The sequence below is a fragment of the Phyllobates terribilis genome, unplaced genomic scaffold, assembly GCF_046119375.1.
Source record: "Phyllobates terribilis strain yellow unplaced genomic scaffold, ASM4611937v1 Scaffold_7__3_contigs__length_470593459, whole genome shotgun sequence".
In the NCBI taxonomy this organism is placed as follows: Eukaryota; Metazoa; Chordata; class Amphibia; order Anura; family Dendrobatidae; genus Phyllobates; species Phyllobates terribilis.
The window spans coordinates 215,145,280-215,166,075 of NW_027362767.1; the positions used below are offsets into that span (position 1 = coordinate 215,145,280).

At 43.2% G+C, this 20,796-nt stretch overlaps 1 protein-coding gene across 4 annotated transcripts in view; it reads left to right on the forward strand.

Moving 5' to 3' along the window:
* The window catches only part of TNC (tenascin C), a 177,227-nt gene that overhangs the window by 145,459 nt on the left and 10,972 nt on the right, over positions 1-20,796 (forward strand). For all 4 annotated transcript variants that reach the window (XM_073639722.1, XM_073639721.1, XM_073639723.1 and 1 more), the window contains 3 exons: positions 2,460-2,592; positions 8,943-9,094; positions 20,528-20,624. In XM_073639722.1, coding sequence (XP_073495823.1) covers positions 2,460-2,592; positions 8,943-9,094; positions 20,528-20,624 — 382 coding nt within the window. The remainder of the gene's footprint in view (positions 1-2,459; positions 2,593-8,942; positions 9,095-20,527; positions 20,625-20,796) is intronic.

Consider the following 20,796-nt stretch of genomic DNA (forward strand, 5'->3'; position numbering starts at 1 on the left):
CAAATTACCATTGATGTCCTTCCAAAGAAAAGAAGTAATTTCCAGCCTAACCACATAAATGGAGAATTACAGGAATTAACAGTTCGGAATTCCCAACTGGAATTTGCATTTATTACATTAGTGTCTGACAGTTATGTTCTCTGCAACTTTCTTGCATATATTGTATTTTTACAACAAATACACAATTTCTGCTATATACAGCAATGTTCTGGCATCGCTGTAGATAGCACAAGTGATCAGACTTCAGACACAGCTTCAAGTCCCCTAAGGGGACTAAAAACAATGCTGAAAAGGGAAAAAAATTATCAGAAAATGGGGACACAACTCCCCAAATTTTTCTTTTCAAACTTCTGTTTTTTTTTTTCACCACTAAAATAACAATAAAACTGGACATGTTCGGTATCACCGTAATCGTACTGATGAGCAGAATCATATCGTGAAGTAATTTTTACCGCAAAATGTACACTGTAAAAACAGTTCCCAAAAAACAATGTCAGAATTGCGGTTGTTTTTTTTTCACAATTTCTCCCCACTTGGAATTTGTTCCCCCCCATTTTCCATTACACTATGTGGTAGAATGAATGGTGTCATTCAAAAGTACAACTCATCTGCAAAAAAACAAAATAGTTGAAAAATTCATGGCTTTGGGAAGAAGGCGAGGAAAAACCAAAAGCGCAAAAACGGAAACGCGCCATGTCGTGAAGGGGTTAACACAAGTGTTCCATTACTGTTGTATCAGACGGAATGTATGGTTATAAGTTTTGATCTACAATACACTGAATATTGGACTAGTTTCAATGGTATTTTGGCCCCTAAGTGACTCACAGTAAGGAGTCATAGTGGACCTGTGCATTTTTTCCAGCCTTGGTACAGATCATGTTTTAGGTATATTTTGCCCCCAGGTTCAGTGATAAGTAAAATGATCTGATCTTTACTTACCCTCACGTGAGACCAGCGCTTACTTTTAATTGTTTCTCTGGCTTCTGTTGATTGGCTGCAGCGTTGACATCACTCTACAGTGTTGCAGAACACTATGAAGCTCAGCTGTTTGTGCCATCTTGCACAGTTGAGTTGATGAGCTCAGTGATTGGCTGCAGCGCTGTAAACCTGTTACCGCTGCAGCCAATCAATAGACACCAGGCAGCAGCAGCAGAGAGTCAGTGCTAGCCACGAGAAGGGTAAGTAATGCTCAGTTTGTTATTTTACACATCAATGTGTAGCTAAAAAAAAAGTGAAAGAGGGCAACTATCTTAAGGGGTTATCCAAGGGATAAATAAAGCCGCAGTAACCCCCTCACCAGCCTTCCCCTGCTCCTATTCCAGTACCTACCTGGTCCCTGCTGGTGTCTAATTCCTGGCTCTGTCTAGGCACACTGAAAATGCCACTGGCCAAAGCAGAGCAGTCAGGGATGTAGGGACAGACACCCTGATTCCAGTGATATATCACTTTGTTTTATTGGGTGCAGCAGTAGTGATAAAATCACTGTTTTCTCTGCTGCAGATCTAGCAGTGCTCTGACTGCTGAACTTTGTATAACGTCGCCCACAACACTGATTGGTAGCTTTCTGTGTATAACCCCACCCACACCACTCATTGGCTGCTTTCTGTGTATAATGTATACTGACAGAAAGCTGCTATTTAGATGTGGAGGTGGAGTTGGACCAGGAGGCACGAGACACCTAGTCCTGCAGTGATAATCTCTTGCTGATTTTATTGAAACAGCAAAACAAAGACTATTAAGTAACACATCACTAGAATCAGTATGCGGAAAGGAATAAATGGAGAAAATCCACGCTGCTGGTAGATGGTAATAAATCCAGGTCCACACTAGGATAATGTGCATTTTTTTATTGTCTATGTGTTTCGGAGCACCATACTTCTTCAGGACAAAAAATACACATCACATGGTTTTTTTGTCCTGAAGAAGAAGTATAGTACTTCGAAACGCGTAGACAATAAAAAAAACTCACATTATCCTAGTGTGGACCTGGATTTATTACCATCTACCAGCAGAGTGGATTTTCTCCACTTTTTCCTTTCCACATATTGCTACTTGGTCTTTGGACCCCTGGACCTGCTGCAACTGGGATTACATGCTCACATAAATGTGTGAACACAACATTATCAGGTTAGCATAACCTTTCATTATTGTATCTATTTTAACTGGATAAGACCCTATTGCGCTCTTCTCTCCTTCTTAGTTCTCATCACTGGAATCAGGGTCTCTGCTCCTACAATGCTGCTGTCAAATTCCATAGCAAAAACAACAAGAACAAATTCCATTTAAATTGCCATGGGTTCACTGTCATCTATTTAGTACAGGCTGGTACAGTATGTTTTCATGTAACAGGTTACTTATCATTTCCTATGTTCGGTATAAGCTGAATAAATTAAATATGAAAAAATGTAGGAATTTCTAGAATATTTATTGTTGTTGTTTTTTTCTCCTTCTTTTGACAGGAAGTAGCTTTGGGACCCGATGCCACCTCTTACAGACTGCTGGACCTCAGTCCCTCGGCTCAGTATACAGTAAGACTCCAGGCGATAAATGGAAACATCAAGAGCAAATTCATCCAAACCATATTCACAACAAGTAAGGATATCAGTGTTTAATATTCCTTCTTTTCCATTATCACTGACGTTATAGTTCACGCTGACGGTTATTTTTTTGGGGGTCCATTTAGTATTAAAAAAAAAAAAAATTGTGCCATCTATTGCGTGACTTATTACCAAAGTATTAATCTCCGCTAACATTGTGCATGAAGCCTAATGCAATAATCGGTAGCAGCAAGTAACACTGGATCACTATAATGAACCACAGTCAGCTTTAATTAGAAGAAATTAATTAAGACTGCAAGTGTTAATGAGAACCTGTCAAATGCGTCGTGCTGCGTGACCTATGGACAGCGGAAAATCAAGACAGGCTCCCTCATTACAGAAAGATGTGGCTTTTCTGAGAAAATATAGCTGAAAATTCAAGAAGGGCAGGAAAAAGTGTGAACACTAAACACTCTCTTCGGCTACTTCATTCCAAGGACTGCCTGCTAAATAGGTCATTCCATATTTGTGTATAGGGAGAGACCTGTCAATCAAGACATACTGGGCAGGGAGAAGCTGAAAGGCTCCTCCCAGTGGACTCTTATGCTCCTGTCCAGACTGCCCTCCTTCTGTCCAACCCATTTTTCAAGTATTTTTTCATAACTTAATAAGTAATAAGTAATAAGTCAGCCTACCTAGAGTTCATGCAGCCCATGGTTTAACAGGTTCTCTTTTGGTTTTTGAAAATGCGAAAAACACGAACATATTAATAACATTAATGGGGTTGTCCACTACTAGGACAACACCTTCTCATTCCTCATGTTTGTCCCTGTTAAAATAGAAACACTTATACTCTCCCCAGGTGCCATTTTAGCACCGTTGGCGCTTGTGTACCCCGGGCTCACGTGAAGTTGTTTCGTCACACGAACCCAGCGCCCAATCAGCGCTGGCGTTAATTTCGCCACCTTCAGAAAAATCGAACATCAAGAGGAAGTCAGAGAGTAGCCACAGCCCGGGCTTCCTGTTGATGCTCAATACATCCAAAGGCAAGGACAGTGACACCATCGTTGATTGGGCGCAGGACTCATGTGTCATAATAACCGCACATGAACCCGGGAACGCGAGTGCTGACACCATAGGTGTTTTTATTTTAACGGGGTCGAATATGAGGCATGAAAAAGGGGTGTCCTAGTATTGGGCAAACTCTTTAAGATAATCAGCTATTATGAGGGAAATAGAAGGGACCACCTCTGAGTAGCCCTTATCCCCCATTGATTCCATTGTATGGGAGTTGTAAAGAAGGAAAAAATAATAATCAGCTCACTTTCCAGGGAGGACAATTTAGTGTGAAAACCACTTGTATTCACATAGGAACCCTGGTAGACCTTGTTTGGTCAGGCTGTAGTGCAGGGAATGTAAGAAGACAACAGCCTGGTATCCAGGTCAGAAATAGAAGAATGGTCCATGAGGACTGGGCTCTACCACCAATGGAAAAATGTTAAAACACTGGGCAATTAAAAATATTGTGAAAAATAACAAAAAAAAGATAAAAAAGATTAAGGATCCATAAGCTTACGCATTTCAGGTTCAACTATGAATAAGGGTTGGTAACCCGAAATGCATAAGCTTATAGAACCTTAATCTTTTTTTTAGCTTTTTTGCTTTTCCTCACCATGTTTTTAGTTGCACAGTAAAAGTTTTGTTTTAACATTTTCCCATTTGCACTGGATCCCATTGTTCATGAACCCTTCTTCCATAGAAGTTGTAAACTCCAATAGCATTGCAACATTTTAAAACAAGGCAACGGGTAATTGGCCCAAAAACTATGCCACCTTTTTACTCTTTAAGGAACAAAAAGACCAGAGGTCTGCGCTACATCTGGAATTTTTCAGTTCCGGAATCCAGACATGTGGATCTATGAACCATGGTTGGAGCTTTAATTTATGATTTTTTTCTACGTTTATATTGTTTTCTTGTGTGTTTTACAATGTAATATGTTGCATTTTGGTCATATTTTTTTGTGCCGATTCTTGCATGATCCATTTAAGTTACTCAACTTTTGTAGAGTTGGTATTTAGGGCAATGAATAAGATTCCAGCTTTTATTTTCAGAAGCCCTTATACGAAGCTGTTACTAGTGCAATTTTTTTACATAATTTTTACTCTCCTCCCCCAGGTGCTTGTGCAATTTTTTTACATAATTTTTTACCCTCCTCCCCCAGGTGCTTGTGCAATTTTTTTACATAATTTTTTACCCTCTTCCCCCAGGTGCTTGTGCAATTTTTTTACCTAATTTTTTACCCTCCTCCCCCAGGTGCTTGTGCAATTTTTTTACATAATTTTTTACCCTCCTCCCCCAGGTGCTTGCGCAATTTTTTTACATAATTTTTTACCCTCCTCCCCCAGGTGCTTGTGCAATTTTTTTACATAATTTTTTACCCCCCTCCCCCAGGTGCTTTTTTTTTTTTAAACGATCCAGCCCTATGTGTAACGTCTTTATATAAGCCTTGAAACGAGAAACGGATCATGCATTTTCATCATAGAAGTTGACGGAGCCGATCGATATAATAAGCACAGCTAAATAATTTGCAACAGTAAAAGCAGAACAAAGAGAAAAAAAAAGTAGTCACGCTGACAAAATCATAATGCAAGCGTTATTCCAGTTTCCACCTCCTTAAATGTCAAGGCTGTATTAAAAGCTTTCCGCATCCCCTCCAAGCAGAAAATTAAACCTTTCTACTAGGGGAAAATGTGTGCGTCAATGACAGCTGTGATTTAGCAGTCCTTTACAGGTAGACTTTATTATGCAGCTCTTTTCGGGATGCATAATATTTTTTGTTGGCTTATTGTTTTGGCAAAAATATGATTCTATTTTTTTCTGGTCTTTATCTTGTAAATCGTAACGTACACGATTGGCTAAAATGTATACAAGGTCCTATAAATTTGGACAATCTGACCTAACTTTGACCTAAGTTTCTAACACATTGAATGGAAAGTAGTTCAGATTTGAAAGGAAACATGTGCTTGGATGGAGCCGAATACAGTGAGAGAAGCCAGACTAGTAACTGCTGGAAGCGAAGGACTACAAAGGGCTGAAGACTAGCGGAAGAATTTGTTTTGGGCTACTTACCTCGCTCTGGCTGGCCGTCAAGTGAACAGGATGTGCTCCCAATGATGGTGGCTTCCATGCGCTGAAATCTAAAGCAGACAGTTAATCCTGGAAAGGGAACATACTATGTTTTTTAAAGGCATTTGGATAGGAAAAAAATAATATTGGCTAAAGGCAGAAGACGGGACTTACACACAGAGATGTTATGCGCTGGAATAGTAGGCGATCCATTAGTCCTTATAGCAAATTATTATTGGCCTCCTTAGGTTTGTGGTTACGCACAGAAGCCGCAGACGCTCTATTCTTCCTGTGCTTTAAAGCTCAGGCTTAACAGATACCATATTTATAGCAACAATCATATCTGTCGTGTTGGAACTGGAATCCTATTGTTTTCCATCAGATGCATAATCAGATTTCCGAGATCTTGAATGAGACGTCTGTGCGGGAGAACAAAAAAAGAGGATTTAAGGAATATATTATACTGTAATCCTTACTAACACCGATGCTGGGAGATACATGTATTTTTATTGTTTGCATACATGGGATTTGAGTCATTCAGAATGGAGTTTTTAGCGGGATTAGTTCATGTGAGGTTGAACGTAAAAAAGTTCTATAAATTTGAAAATGAAAAAAAAAATAGAAGTGGACCAAATGTCCTCTGCAATGGAATGGAGTTTAGATATTATGCACCCAGCAGATTGTTTTCAAGAGAACTGATCCACTGTGTCACCTACCGAAATAAGCGACATTTGCTTTCTCACTGCAGCAGCCATGAATCAGGGCAGAAATTTTTCAATGAGTGTGAACAAGGTTAAAGAAACAACATTTACATGCATGGGATGTAGAATGCACATGAATTTCAAGAGGTTTTCCCACAAAATGAATTTTAATCAATAGATCTTGGAATAATAATAAGTTTCACAATTGAATGTGTTTAAAAAAAATGTTCCTGTGCTGAGATAATCTTATAAATGTGCCCCTGCTGTGTACTGTGTAATGGCTGTGTCTGACCGTACAGGAACATGGTCTGATCATACCACATCTCCTGATCGAAGAAGAAGCAAAAGAGTATACAGACAGGACAGCACGGCATCACAGATGATTCTTTATGTGAGGTAAAACATTGTCCAGCCTGTTTGTAAACAGGCAGGGAAATGTTTTACTTCCCAGAAAGAATCAGACACAATCCTATGCTGTCCTGTCTGTATACTCTCTTTTGCATCTTCCCATGCCCAGGAGCTGTGGTATGATCAGACCATGTCTCTGTACGGTCAGACACAGCCATTACACAGTACACAGCAGGGGCACATTTATAAGATTATCTCAGCACAGGAACATTTTTTATAAACACATCCAATTGTGGAAATTATTATTATTCCAAGATCTATTGATTAAAATATTACCTTGTTCATTAGAAAACCGCTTCATGTGCAGACACCACCCTGATATCTGCTTGAAAATAAGCTTATTGTAACCAATAGAAACCAGTGATGTACTTTCCATTGAGACCAACCACAAAACTATTATGGGGCCCATGAAAGTAGGGGCTTAGTACTAACTGCTTTGTATACTTCCCACTATGCGATCAAATCATTGTCACCATGAATAGGTGACTGTACCAGAAGTGTCACTTGAAGTCAATGGACCACCGATACAAAGTCTGTAATGCGGCCCCTATCCTACCACGTGCAATTTATACTACTCGTACCTTCAAATATGGCAGAATGGCCTTTTGGCCCCTGCAGGTAACAGAATCTAATCTAGCCTACTTGTCAACAGTCCCAGATTTCCCAGGGCCATCTCAATTATAAAGACAAAGTCTCAGAAATTTTAGAGATGTCCCAGTGTTAGTTTACATAAAAATCCTCCAATAAATTGATGGTCCCATGATTGGGAGCAATCCCAGGCAAGCTCAGGACTAAAACTGCCAACAAGTAGATGGCTAACTTTGTGCTATACGCCACTGTTACTTCTGCACCCCTTGTAGCTCCGCTCCTATAAAGCCAAGTGATAAGTGCTGCTGAGTGCGATAATTGTCTATATAATTCCATATGCTGTCAGCTCCCTCTAGTGAGTTTCCTGATTTTATTGTATAACTTCATGAAGGGAAACTATAAATGTAATGCTCTCTATGTAAAAACTAGAGTTTCAAACCCTTCCAAGATATTTTTCAAAGTAACGGGGGAAAGTAACTTCATTAGAGGTCTCAGTGGGGAATGAGCCCACTCAATATTTCACTATGTGGTCCCATGATTTCTGTGTTTGCCACTGCCAGAAATTTCACCAGTAAATTTGCCAGAACAGGATCTTAAGAAAATCACCAATACTCACCTGAAGTAGGGTAACTTGAAGCTTGTGGGCCCGAATTCAAAATGTCCATCAGGGCCTTCAACCATCACAGGTCTTTAATAGTAATAGTCATTTTATATGGACCAAAAGGAGATTTTGAGCCGCCTAGACTCCAGGGTCTGGGTGTGATTGCAACCCTTGCATCTATCATAGTTACGCCCCTGCTCAAGTATTAAAGGGATTCACTCCATGTAACTGCAGACTTGTAAATCCTGACAATGTGCACAGTGCGCTCTGCTAGGATTTTTTAGCGCTGGAGAGGGCGCATGACCATAAGTATGCAGTTTGCATTTATGCATTTACGTGCCGACTAGATGTGTGCGGCCTTGCTCAGTGCAAGTGAATTGAGTGATGCTGGCCACGTCTAGTCGGAATGTGGCTGGGAGTATGCATATAATTGCTGTCACATGGTCACCCGTTCCCATCGCTGGCACCGGAGAATCCTGACAGTGTGCACTGTGCACAATGTGAGGATTCACAAGTCTACAGTCACATAAAGAGGCTGCAGACTTGAGCCACAAGCCTGGACAATCCCTTTACATTCCCCACCTATTCAGAAACAGGATCATGTTCTGTACCTCCACATGTTTTCTGCAGCCAATCACTCAGCATATTTGCGCCCTACATGCAGACATCACGGCTGAGGCCACTGATCAGCCACTTTGGTTACATGGGTATATGGTACATTATCGCTACAGCGAAGTAAACAAAGACTAGCACGAACCACGGGAGCAGCAGGAAATTTACCCGGGAAGTATTGGCTATTATTATTTTGCTCACATTCCGAGCTGTTAGACTTACCTAAATCCTCAACAATCTCTTTAAATATTCTTATAATTTCATATTTTACCTTGTCAGACCAACTTCTTCTATTGAGTTGAGTCTTTATAGGATATTTCTAAGTTTTTCCACAGTTTCTAATTCACTTCTTTCATTATCTCATTCTAGTTGGGCTTCTATATCAGTTCCCTAAGGATTGCTCTCAAGCCATTCTAAATGGAGAGACAGAGTCAGGAATGTACACTGTTTATGTAAATGGCGACCAGTCACAACCTATGGAAGTATACTGTGACATGAATGTTGATGGAGGTGGATGGATTGTAAGTATCAAATATCACTAAATTCTGCTGTAGGTTTTTACAAAGCCATTTATGTAACCTAATCTAAGCAACTAAACAAAAAAAAACGAAATCATTGAAATCGTTCCATTTTTACGTTCACTGATTTCTTTCTATAATGCTGGTAAAAGTATGTAAGACGATGAAAACCACAATCTCACGGAAGTCCCTATCGAAATGGAAATGTTCAGGAAATTTCAGAAATCTTAGCCAAGGATTCTAAAATTCTTAAGAAAGGTTGGAATACTGGTCAATGAGAAAGAAACTTAAAAGAAAAGAAATAAGACTTGTGATATCTATTGAAAGAACTAAGTACATTTTTCTTAATTATAGACATATTGAAAGGGGCATTAAAGCTGGCCATATATTAGGTATCTTGGATGTTTATTTTTTTCTAAAAAAGCTGAATAAAATGATACTTTGCTATCTGCAATCTGATGTTTTATTCTAGAGAAATCCACATTTTTCTTAATATGTAAATGAGCTGTTAGGATCTCTGGGCCGGACATAGATCTTGAGAATCTGTCTCCAGAGATTATTGCAAATGAAAGAGGACATTACCAGTGTGAGACGTGTAATGACTCACAGTCTGCTCTTCTGATCTACATGTCTCACACTGGTAATGTCCACTTTTATGTAAAATGAGCTCTGAAGGCAGATTTCCTTATGTCCGGCCCATAGATCTTAACTGCTCATTTACATATTAATAAAAAGGAAATTTTTCTGGAATAAGAGATCAGACATCCTACTAACAGATTCTCTTTAACTGCAAAGCATAAATTTATGTGCTGAAGCCTGGGAGAAGCTGTTTGGGGCTAAAGAGATTAGTGACCGCCAGTCCAGAGACATTTCTTCCTCCAACCCCATGATGATTATTTTATAAACTTTGTTTATAAATTAAATTCTCACATTTTATTTTTCTATTAAAAAACAATGGTTACATGATTTCCTGTTATGATTGGGATTTGATAGAAAAATGGAATTTTTGTTATAGCCCTGTCAATTGTATTTTTTTTCCATGCTTCACATCTTGTTTTTCATTTATTTTATGTTCAGTCTAATCTATAAGAATATTTAGGCGTCAATACATCAAGACCGATGATTTTCTCGCTGGCCTTGATGAGGTGGCGTGTAGGAATCCGAGCCTCCAGCTTCATTATGCACCACGCCAGAATTTTTCTTTCAGTCTTCTTTAAGATTTCAGGCATCTGGAACACCATAGTGGTTCATGAATTAGATGAGCCAAGCCCCAGCTCTGCCCATTTTGGCAGAGCTGGTAGAAACTGCTGTGAAAATGCCAAACACAGGAACATTTTTGAGCAACTCCAAGTTCCTCAAGAATTTTGCTACTTTTCAAAAGAAATTTACACGAGAATTCTGGCAAGATTTCTTTGGTGAATCACTGTCGTAGAGTAATAATTTACAGACTAAGTGGCCAAATTCCAACGAATACTAAAATCACGATTGTGCACTATACAACCCCTCGCAAAAATTATGGAACCACCGGGCTCGGAGGATGTTCATTCAGTTGTTTAATGTTGTTGAAAAAATGCAGATCACAGACATGGCACAAAACTAAAGTCATTTCAAATGGCAACTTTAGGGCTTTAAGAAACACTAAAAGAAATCAAGATTAAAAATGTGTTACTCAGTAAGGGTAATTTTTTTCAGACCAAGCAGAGGGAAAAAATTATGGAATCACTCAATTTTGAGGAAAAAATTATAGAATCACCCTGGAAATTTTAATTTCCAAAATTAACACCTGCATCAAATTAGATCTGCTTGTTAGTCTGCATCTAAAAAGGAGTGATCACACCTTGGAGAGCTGTTGCATCAAGTGCACTGACATGAATCATGGCTCAAACACGAGAGATGTCAATTGAAACAAAGGATAGGATTATCAAACTCTTAAAAGAAGGTAAATCATTACCCAATGTTGCAAAATATGTTGGTTGTTCACAGTCAGCTGTGTCTAAAATCTGGACCAAAAACAAACAACATGGGAAGGTTGTTAAAGGCAAACATACTGGTACACCAAGGAAGACATCAAAGCATCAAGACCGGAAACTTAAAGCAATATGTCTCCAAAACAGGAAATGCACAACAAAACAAATGAGGAACGAATGGGAGGAAACTGGAGTCAATGTCTGTGACCAAACTGTAAGAAACTGCCCAAAGGAAATGGGATTTACATACAGAAAAGCTAAAACTAAGCCATCATTAACACCTCAACAGAAAAAAACAAGGTTACAATGGGCTAAGGAAAAGCAATCGTGGACTGTGGATGACTGGATGAAAGTCATATTCAGTGATGAATCGCGAATCTGCATTGGGCAAGGTGATGATGCTGGAACTTTTGTTTGGTGCCGTTCCAATTAGATTTATAAAGATGACTGCATGAAGACAACATGCACATTTCCACAGTCATTGATGATATGGGGCACTGGTCAGGTAAAGGCACTGGGGAGATGGCTGTCATTACATTTTCAATAAATGCCCAAGTTTACATTGATATTTTGGACAGTTTTCTTATCCCATCAATTGAAAGGATGTTTGGGGATCATGACATCATTTTTCAAGATGATAATGCATCCTGCCATAGAGCAAAAACTGTGAAAACATTCCTTGAAAGAAGACACATAAGGTCAATGTCATGACCTGTAAATAGTCCGGATCTCAATCCAATTGAAAATCTTTGGTGGAAGTTGAAGAAAATGGTCCATGACAAGTCTCCAACCTGCAAAGCTGATCTGGCAACAGCAATCAGAGAAAGTTGGAGCCAGATTGATGAAGAGTACTGTTTGTCACTCATTAAGTCCATGCCTCAGAGACTGCAAGCTGTTATTAAAGCCAGAGGTGGTGCAACAAAATACTAGTGATGTATTGGAGTGTTCTTTTGTGTGTTTGTTTTTCATGATTCCATAATTTTTTCCTCAGAATTGAGTGATTCCATAATTTTTTCCCTCCGCTTGGTCTGAAAAAAATTGCCCTTACCGAGTACCACATTTTTAATCTTGATTTCTTTTAGTGTTTCTTAAAGCCCTAAAGTTGCCATTTGTAATGACTTTAGTTTTGTGCCATGTCTGTGATCTGCATTTTTTCAACAACATTAAACAACTGAATGAACATCCTCCGAGCCCGGTGATTCCATAATTTTTGCCAGGGGTTGTATATGCCAATGTTCAGAAGAATGTAATCCTTCTGAAATACAAAGGAATAGGTCATACTGATCAACACAAGTCATTTCACACCTAATCAAGTCTTGTTGATCAGTACACAACCTGTCTAGATTCTTAGTTTTAAAGGTCAATTCTTGCCTAACACTTGGCTTGTTCAGACACATCTGCAGATCTCATCTCATCATAAATAGCAGAAGGGCAAAAAAAAACTGGAAACACAGAAATAGATTTTAATTTATTCAATTTAGTTTCTAAGTTAAAGTCAAACATATTTTTGAAAAAAAAACAGAATTCTAAAGCCATGACAAAAACATAATAATAATAATAGAAGAAGAAAAAGAAGAAAAAGGAAAAAAAAAGAAGATGGAGGAAGTAGAAGGAGGAAGAGGAAGAAGAAGGAGGAAGAGGATGAAGGAGGAGGAAGAGGAAGAAGGAGGAAAAAGAAGATGGAGGAAGAAGAAGAAGGGGAAAGAAACAGAAGGCGAAAGGAGAAGGAAGACGAAGTTTTTAGGGATTAAAGTGTGTTGTCCAAGTTTTATTGGTGGAGGTGTGACCCCAACACCCCAATGAGTATCACAGTGAACGAGCCAAGACTAGAGGCTTAGACTCTACAGTCAATTCTACTGAGATCCCAGAGATTGATCACTCATTGATCCAACATCTATGTTCTATCAATATCTTCAGGCTTCGAGCAATGTCAGCGTCTTACATTTCTTATCTATCTAGAAAAATAAACATTATCTGAGAACATTATCTGAGATACTAAGTGCTACAAGATCATATTTTAAAACAAACACTTATTTCGAGCTTTTTTTTTTCTAAAATGTGTAAGAAGCATTAAACATGACATTGTCACATTATGCTTAATAAGACAAGTGCAATATACAATATATAGCTATAGTGTATACTCACATATAGTCCCTAATTTAGTGCATACATTTTTGTAACACCTGATGTGGAAACAAAAGTTATGAGAAATATTAGAAAAATGCAGACAATTCGTGCACCACCTAAATGCCCAGATCACATGTCAAACTAAGCCTATAGGATGCATGTTATGCAAGCCTGTACTGAAAGGTAGTAAAATCAGAGTCAAGATGAAATAGTGTCTTATAAAGTAAATGAAGATACTTGTTTTATATTATATAGTGATAATCTAAAATGCCCTATATATTCAATACATTATCTATCTATCTATCTATCTATCTATCTATCTATCTAGCTATCTATCTATCTATCTATTATCTATCTATTATCTATCTATCTATCTATATTCCTCTGTAATTCTTTTAGCATTTATCCAGCATGTGTTCAGCATTTGGAAGAGAATGGAAGGAAAACTTCAGAGAATGTAGAACAGTAACCCAAGCATTTAGATTTTCGCTTATCTCTGACATGTCCCTATCAAGTTAACTCACTCCACGTGATTTTTGTCAGGACACCATCAAATTTTCACATCCTATATGACGCGCCCCCTGGGCCATATTCTTTTAGGGGGAATATCCGGAGCCGGATCAGATGGGAGTTGTAGTCTTCCGAGTGGCTGTGACCCGGTCCGTGCCCAGGGTGTCAAACTGAGTTGTATGTGGCAGTCCTACAGATGTTATAAGTTCTTTATTTGTCGACTACGCCACCCGTTGTGTTGCGGTCACTGTGGCCGCCGCTGCAGCAGGGTCCGCTGAGGCTGGTGGTGTAGGTGCAGCTCTGGTGATATAACCCCCAACGGGTGGGGTATAGCCTCAGGGGGATCAGGTGCAGAGGATGGGAGTTGTGGTGATGCAGTGTAGACGGCAATCAGAGACAGAGTCGGGTTATGCAGTTTAGGATGTTTTACTCACTGCTGATGTTCTGGTCACTCCAGCTTCGAGTGACCTCCCGAGCCGTGCTGCGTCCACCAGGGTCTGGATCCAGCCAACTCCCAAATAAGTCCGGAGCGTGACCCTGAGCTCTCCTTCAGTCCTTTCTCTGGCCGTCCCCACTATTGATCCACCCAGGTCCAGCTCCCTCGGGCCTTCTGTTGGGAGACCCTTGGCCTTGGGTTCCCTGACCCTCCTCGTGGTATGCCTTCGTGGTGGATGTGGTGGGTGACCGTGGCAAACGCTGCCCACGGTCTCCGGTCTCTGGCTGGGGAGTGTTTTTACCCCCACCAGCTTGGGTTCCGGTACCCTGATGCCGACTCTTCACCCGGGGATTTAAGTTGGGATCTTGGAGTCCTTTTCTGCTGTTTCCCCCTCTGGGTCTCTCTCTCTTCTCCTCTCTCACTCTGGGTCTCTCTTCTCCTCTGCTCCTGACTTTCTCTCTGCAACTGACCCTGTTCTTAGTTGGTGCCCACCTTATATACACCCTCTATGTGTGAGCTCAGGTGACCAGCACCCAATGAGCTCCTATCTTTACCCAGGCTGCTCCCCCTATCTGCCCCTACACTACTTGGGATGTACCACCCCCCTCCCACTCCAGCCAGGAACAGACTCGGTCGTACCTGCACATTTCTAAGTGGGAGTACCGTCGGCCTGTTCCTCGGAAATGGGATGTGTGTAGTGCATGCAGCCTACCGAGCTCAGATCCACACTCCATCCTTACCTGGGAGTGGAATATCACACCTCTGGGTTGAGGTGCAATACCCCTGTAGCAGCCGAATCCTCAGGGTGCTACATTCCCCCCTGGTAAATCACAGCACGTCCTCGGGCTGTAAGACATAAACAACACCAAAACATACAAAATTTTCATATAAACATATAAAACATATAAAACATTATATATATATAAAACTTTTCATATAACATTCTCGTCGTCTCTTGTTTCTGGTTCTTCCTCCGGACACTGTGCAACGTGTGTCCGGGAAAAGTGCGACAGTCTCTTAGAAAAACTGGTTTTCCTATAAAACCGGTAGGGGGCGCTTTAGGACGCGCAACTATATACAAGGGATATGGCCGCTCTCAGTCCTCAGCCAGGTAAGGAGGGAAAGGGAATGGCTGCTCACAGTCCTCAGCCTGTGGGATTAAGGGTAAACGGGTAAACAGTTCACTCTGCTGGTCCCAACGGGGACTATATTTGCAGTAACAGTTTCTTTATACCCCGATCGGGTAACTATTTACAGCACCTACTCCGCTGTACTCAACAACGTCTTCCTCCTGCTCCTTCTTTGGGGATCTCAGCTTCAGACCCGTCCGGATCCTCTTGCTCTTCCTCCTCACATCGCAGCTCCTCCTATGTCAGGCGATGCACATGGAGGGCGTAAGGTCCTTTGGCACACTTGTGCCGGGTAAAGGTGACCTCGTCCCCGATATAAAGGTCACGACCTCTGTGCCCCTGCGGCAGATGGGACTCCACATCTCTGCGCGTGACAAAGACGTCGCCGGGGGTGTTGTGGTCTCTGATGAAGCCCCACCCATGCTGCATATTGAACTTAATTACAGTCCCGGTGGTGCGGGGACTGTGCGCTGCACGGGGGTTTCTCCTGGTCCGGCTCTTCTGCTCCGCGCTCCTTATTTGGGCTTGTTGTTCCCGGACCCGCCTCTCTCTCCGCTCCCTCGCAAACTCCTCGAGCTGCTGTCGGCAGCATTCAGCACGCTCCGCTGCAGCTGCCCTGGTTTCTTGAGTGAACCCCATTAGGTCTTCTCCGGTGGGGTCCCACTCAAATTGGGTCTCTTCAAGCGGGGGCGAGATCCTTATCACGGGCTTCGGAGCCGGAATCAGGGGTGCACACATGGCCCCAACTCTCCTCTGGTGCTCCAGTTCATAATATTTCTGGGGCCAGATGAAAGGCTGCCCGTCCGGCCACGTGTGCTGGGCAAACAAGTCCTCTCCGAGACGCGGCACCCTTGGTTTTACGGGTGCGGGCGCGGTGGTGGTGGCGCCCGGGTTGCCCAGGCCTTGCGGCCAGGCCTGGGGCACCTGGAAGGTGAAGGGCACCATTAGGACGGCGGCACCCTGGGCTACCTGGCCTTGCGGCCAGGCCGGAGGCTCCGCGGAGGTAGGGGGCGCTGTTGGTATTGCGGCGCCCGGGGGTACTAGGCCTTGCGACCAGGCTGGTGGTACTTCCTGATTGGTCACGCTCGGGGTCGAGGCGTGTGACGTCACAGGGGTCGCGGCGGCGGCTTCCGGTTGGGGCCTAGTCTGCGTCGGTGACATGGCGTTTTCGGGCACAGCAGGGGGACTTTCGGGCTCTGCGACGGGGAGCTGGGGCAGGTAAGCGGTGTCCCGGCTTGGGGTATAGACGTCCCCTTTACCTGCCTCCATGCGTTCGGCTCCCTTCTCGGCGCCGTCTCCGGCCTTGGGTCCTCCCGCGCCATCCTCAGAGGCGGTCTGTCTCCTCATCTTGGCTGGCGTGCTCCGGATCTTGGTTTGCTGGGCCATCTCTCGGCTCCACTCCGCCAATGTCTCTCGCTGTACCCGGGCCATCCTCCTTGCGAGGCCCTCCAGGGCAGTCTGTGCACACTCCCGGTCTCGGGGGAGCTGTGCGAGGACCTCCACTAGGCCTAGTGGGGTCGTGGTTTCCAGCAGGCTCCTGACCAACGGGTCGGTGCTGCTCTGCTCTTCTTCCAGCAGGCTCCTGGCCAGCGGGCCGGTGCTGCTCTGCTCTCTGGCCATCTCCGGGTGAGCTTCTCTGCTACTCTTCTCCAGGCCTCTTGCCTCCGGGTGCGCTCGCTCCAGACTGCTCCAGGCGGCACCCATCTTCGTTCTCTCCTTTCGTCTCCTCCCCCTTTGAGGGCGGTCCCGGGGCCACTGGGTGACTGTCAGCTCCAGGGGCGGTTCTTTCACGCTGACAGACACCTCTAGCATCACAGTCTCTGTTGGTGGGGGCGGTTTCCACTTTTGGCGCCATTTTCGGTCCTGACCCACGATGGGAGGTGGCCTCTCGCCACCCTCCGGCACGCCCATAATGGCGTCCGCTCTTCCAAGGCGGGAAACCTTTGGAAATGGCGGGACACGCTTCCCAGTGGCGGGAAACTCTGCAGATGGCGGGAAAACGCTGTTAATGGCGGACAACCGGCTGGAATCGACCTGTGATGGGGTCCGATGGCGGGGACCCTCCGGAACCGGCAGGAGACTTCTTTTTGAGGTAAACTCGTTCTTTTCTTCAGGCACGCAGTACCCGGGTGTTGCGGGCACGTAATCCTGCCGACTACGCCAAAGTTGACGCGCCCCCTGGGCCATATTCTTTTAGGGGGAATATCCGGAGCCGGATCAGATGGGAGTTGTAGTCTTCCGAGTGGCTGTGACCCGGTCCGTGCCCAGGGTGTCAAACTGAGTTGTATGCGGCAGTCCTACAGATGTTATAAGTTCTTTATTTGTCGACTACGCCACCCGTTGTGTTGCGGTCACTGTGGCCGCCGCTGCAGCAGGGTCCGCTGAGGCTGGTGGTGTAGGTGCAGCTCTGGTGATATAACCCCCAACGGGTGGGGTATAGCCTCAGGGGGATCAGGTGCAGAGGATGGGAGTTGTGGTGATGCAGTGTAGACGGCAATCAGAGACAGAGTCGGGTTATGCAGTTTAGGATGTTTTACTCACTGCTGATGTTCTGGTCACTCCAGCTTCGAGTGACCTCCCGAGCCGTGCTGCGTCCACCAGGTTCTGGATCCAGCCAACTCCCAAATAAGTCCGGAGCGTGACCCTGAGCTCTCCTTCAGTCCTTTCTCTGGCCGTCCCCACTATTGATCCACCCAGGTCCAGCTCCCTCGGGCCTTCTGTTGGGAGACCCTTGGCCTTGGGTTCCCTGACCCTCCTCGTGGTATGCCTTCGTGGTGGATGTGGTGGGTGACCGTGGCAAACGCTGCCCACGGTCTCCGGTCTCTGGCTGGGGAGTGTTTTTACCCCCACCAGCTTGGGTTCCGGTACCCTGATGCCGACTCTTCACCCGGGGATTTAAGTTGGGATCTTGGAGTCCTTTTCTGCTGTTTCCCCCTCTGGGTCTCTCTCTCTTCTCCTCTCTCACTCTGGGTCTCTCTTCTCCTCTGCTCCTGACTTTCTCTCTGCAACTGACCCTGTTCTTAGTTGGTGCCCACCTTATATACACCCTCTATGTGTGAGCTCAGGTGACCAGCACCCAATGAGCTCCTATCTTTACCCAGGCTGCTCCCCCTATCTGCCCCTACACTACTTGGGATGTACCACCCCCCTCCCACTCCAGCCAGGAACAGACTCGGTCGTACCTGCACATTTCTAAGTGGGAGTACCGTCGGCCTGTTCCTCGGAAATGGGATGTGTGTAGTGCATGCAGCCTACCGAGCTCAGATCTACACTCCATCCTTACCTGGGAGTGGAATATCACACCTCTGGGTTGAGGTGCAATACCCCTGTAGCAGCCGAATCCTCAGGGTGCTACATATATATATTAAAAATATATATATATACAGTGAAGGAAATAATTATTTGATCCCTTGCTGTTTTTGTAAGCTTGCCCACTGACAAAGACATGAACAGTCTATAATTGTAAGGGTAAGTTAATTTTAACATTGAGAGATAGAATATCCCCAAAAAAAAATCAAGAAAATCACATTGTATAAATTAGATAAATTTATTTGCATTTTGCAGTGAGAAATAAGTATTTGATTCCTCTGGCAAACAACACTTAATACTCTATGGCAAAACCCTTGTTGGCAAGCACAGCAGTCAGACGTCTGTAGTTGATGATGAGGGTTGTGCACATGTCAGGAGGAGTTTTGGTCCACTGCTCTTTGCAGATCATCTCTAAATCATTCAGATTTTGAGGCTTTCGCTTGGCAACTCGGAGCTTCTCCTCCCTCCATACGTTTTCTATGTCAATAAGGTCTGGAGACTGGCTAGGCCACTCCATGACCTTACTGTGCTTCTTTTTGAGCCACTCCTTTGTTGCCTTGGCTGTATGTTTTGGGTCATTGTCTTGCTGGAAGACCCAGCCACGACCTATTTTTAATGTCCTGGCGGAGGGAAGGAGGTTGTCACTCAGGATTTTACGGTACATGGCTCTATCCATTCTCCCATTGATGCAGTGAAGTAGTCTTGTGCCCTTAGCAGAGAAACACCCCCAAAACATAATGTTTCCACCTCCATGCTTGACAGTGGGGACGGTGTTCTTTGGGTTATAGGCAGCATTTCTCTTCCTCTAAACACGGCGAGTTGAGTTAATGCCAAAGAGCTCAATTTTTGTCTCATCTGACCACAGGACCTTCTCCCAGTAACTCACAGAATCATCCAGGTGTTCATTCAGACGGGTCGGCACATGTGCCTTCTTGAGCAGAGGGATCTTGCGGACACTGCAGGATTTTAAACCTTTAAGGCGTAATGTGTTACTAATGGTTTTCTTGGTGACGGTGGTCCCAGCTGCCTTGAGATCATTAACAAGTTCCCCCCATGTAGTTTTAGGCTGATCTCTCACCTTAAGACTGGTAATTCTTATCAGATTGGCAGGAGTAAGACTTCTGAAACCTACATTAATAAGTTTGTCTAAGGAGCAGAGGAACATTGGAGCTAACACTTCTCTGTACATTAGGTTTTGGCTCTGAATGAGATGGAGCTGCAGTACCACTTATAGCCACTATACAATGCATGGAGATGTTCCTTTGCATCACACCCCCTTCTATCACCCGATCATGAAGGTACAGAGAGTCAGATTTCCACCAATCAGAATTTGATTCTTCAATATTACATTTTTGGAAACCCACTTTAAGTCATTCATTCGCATGCAGTAAATTGCCATTCTACAGTAAAGAACTTCAGTCCAGTTCGTGAAATTGTCTTAGAGTAATAAAAGGAATTAAAAGAGTTATAGGAGAATAGAAAATCATTCCTGCTTTCTTCTGGGAACAATGCAAGTGTCATCCATAGGCTATTGCATGGGACTGCAGCTCAGTCCCATCCACTTGAATAGGGTTGAGTAACAGTATCACACACAGCTCATGGACAAGGGGGCACTGACTGTTTCTAGATAAAAGCCACCATGTTTTGCGAATCTCATACAAGCCATCGCAGATAAAACATACATTAAAAGGCTTTTACAACAATATAGTAGACCATAGTGATGGAAGGAATAGGTATAGTGATAGATTGTAGGTGCAGTGATTGTAGGAGTATCTGCCCTGATAGAGACCGCTATTCAGAGAATTCATGCCCAGCGCATCATAGACAATCACTTTCATTGGATACTAAAAATTACATGCCCAGTAGTTGAAAAATCAGCTTTGCAATGAAGGATTAGTATAACTTCAGAACTTCTTATATAAAGTATAATGTAAAAACAATTACTTTCTAACTATAGGTATTTTTGAGAAGAACTGACGGGTCTGAAGATTTTTACAAAAATTGGAGAACGTACAGCACTGGATTTGGAGATCTGAAAAATGAATTTTTCTTGGGTAAGTAAGACAATATACATACAAAAAATGTTCATCATCAAACAAGAACAAGTTGCATAACAAATTTAAAGGGAATCCATCATTTGGTTCATGCTGCCCAAACCACGGGCATTAAGAATCAGACACTGGCTGTGTTACGGTAGCCCTAGATGTTGTACTATGGAACTCTACA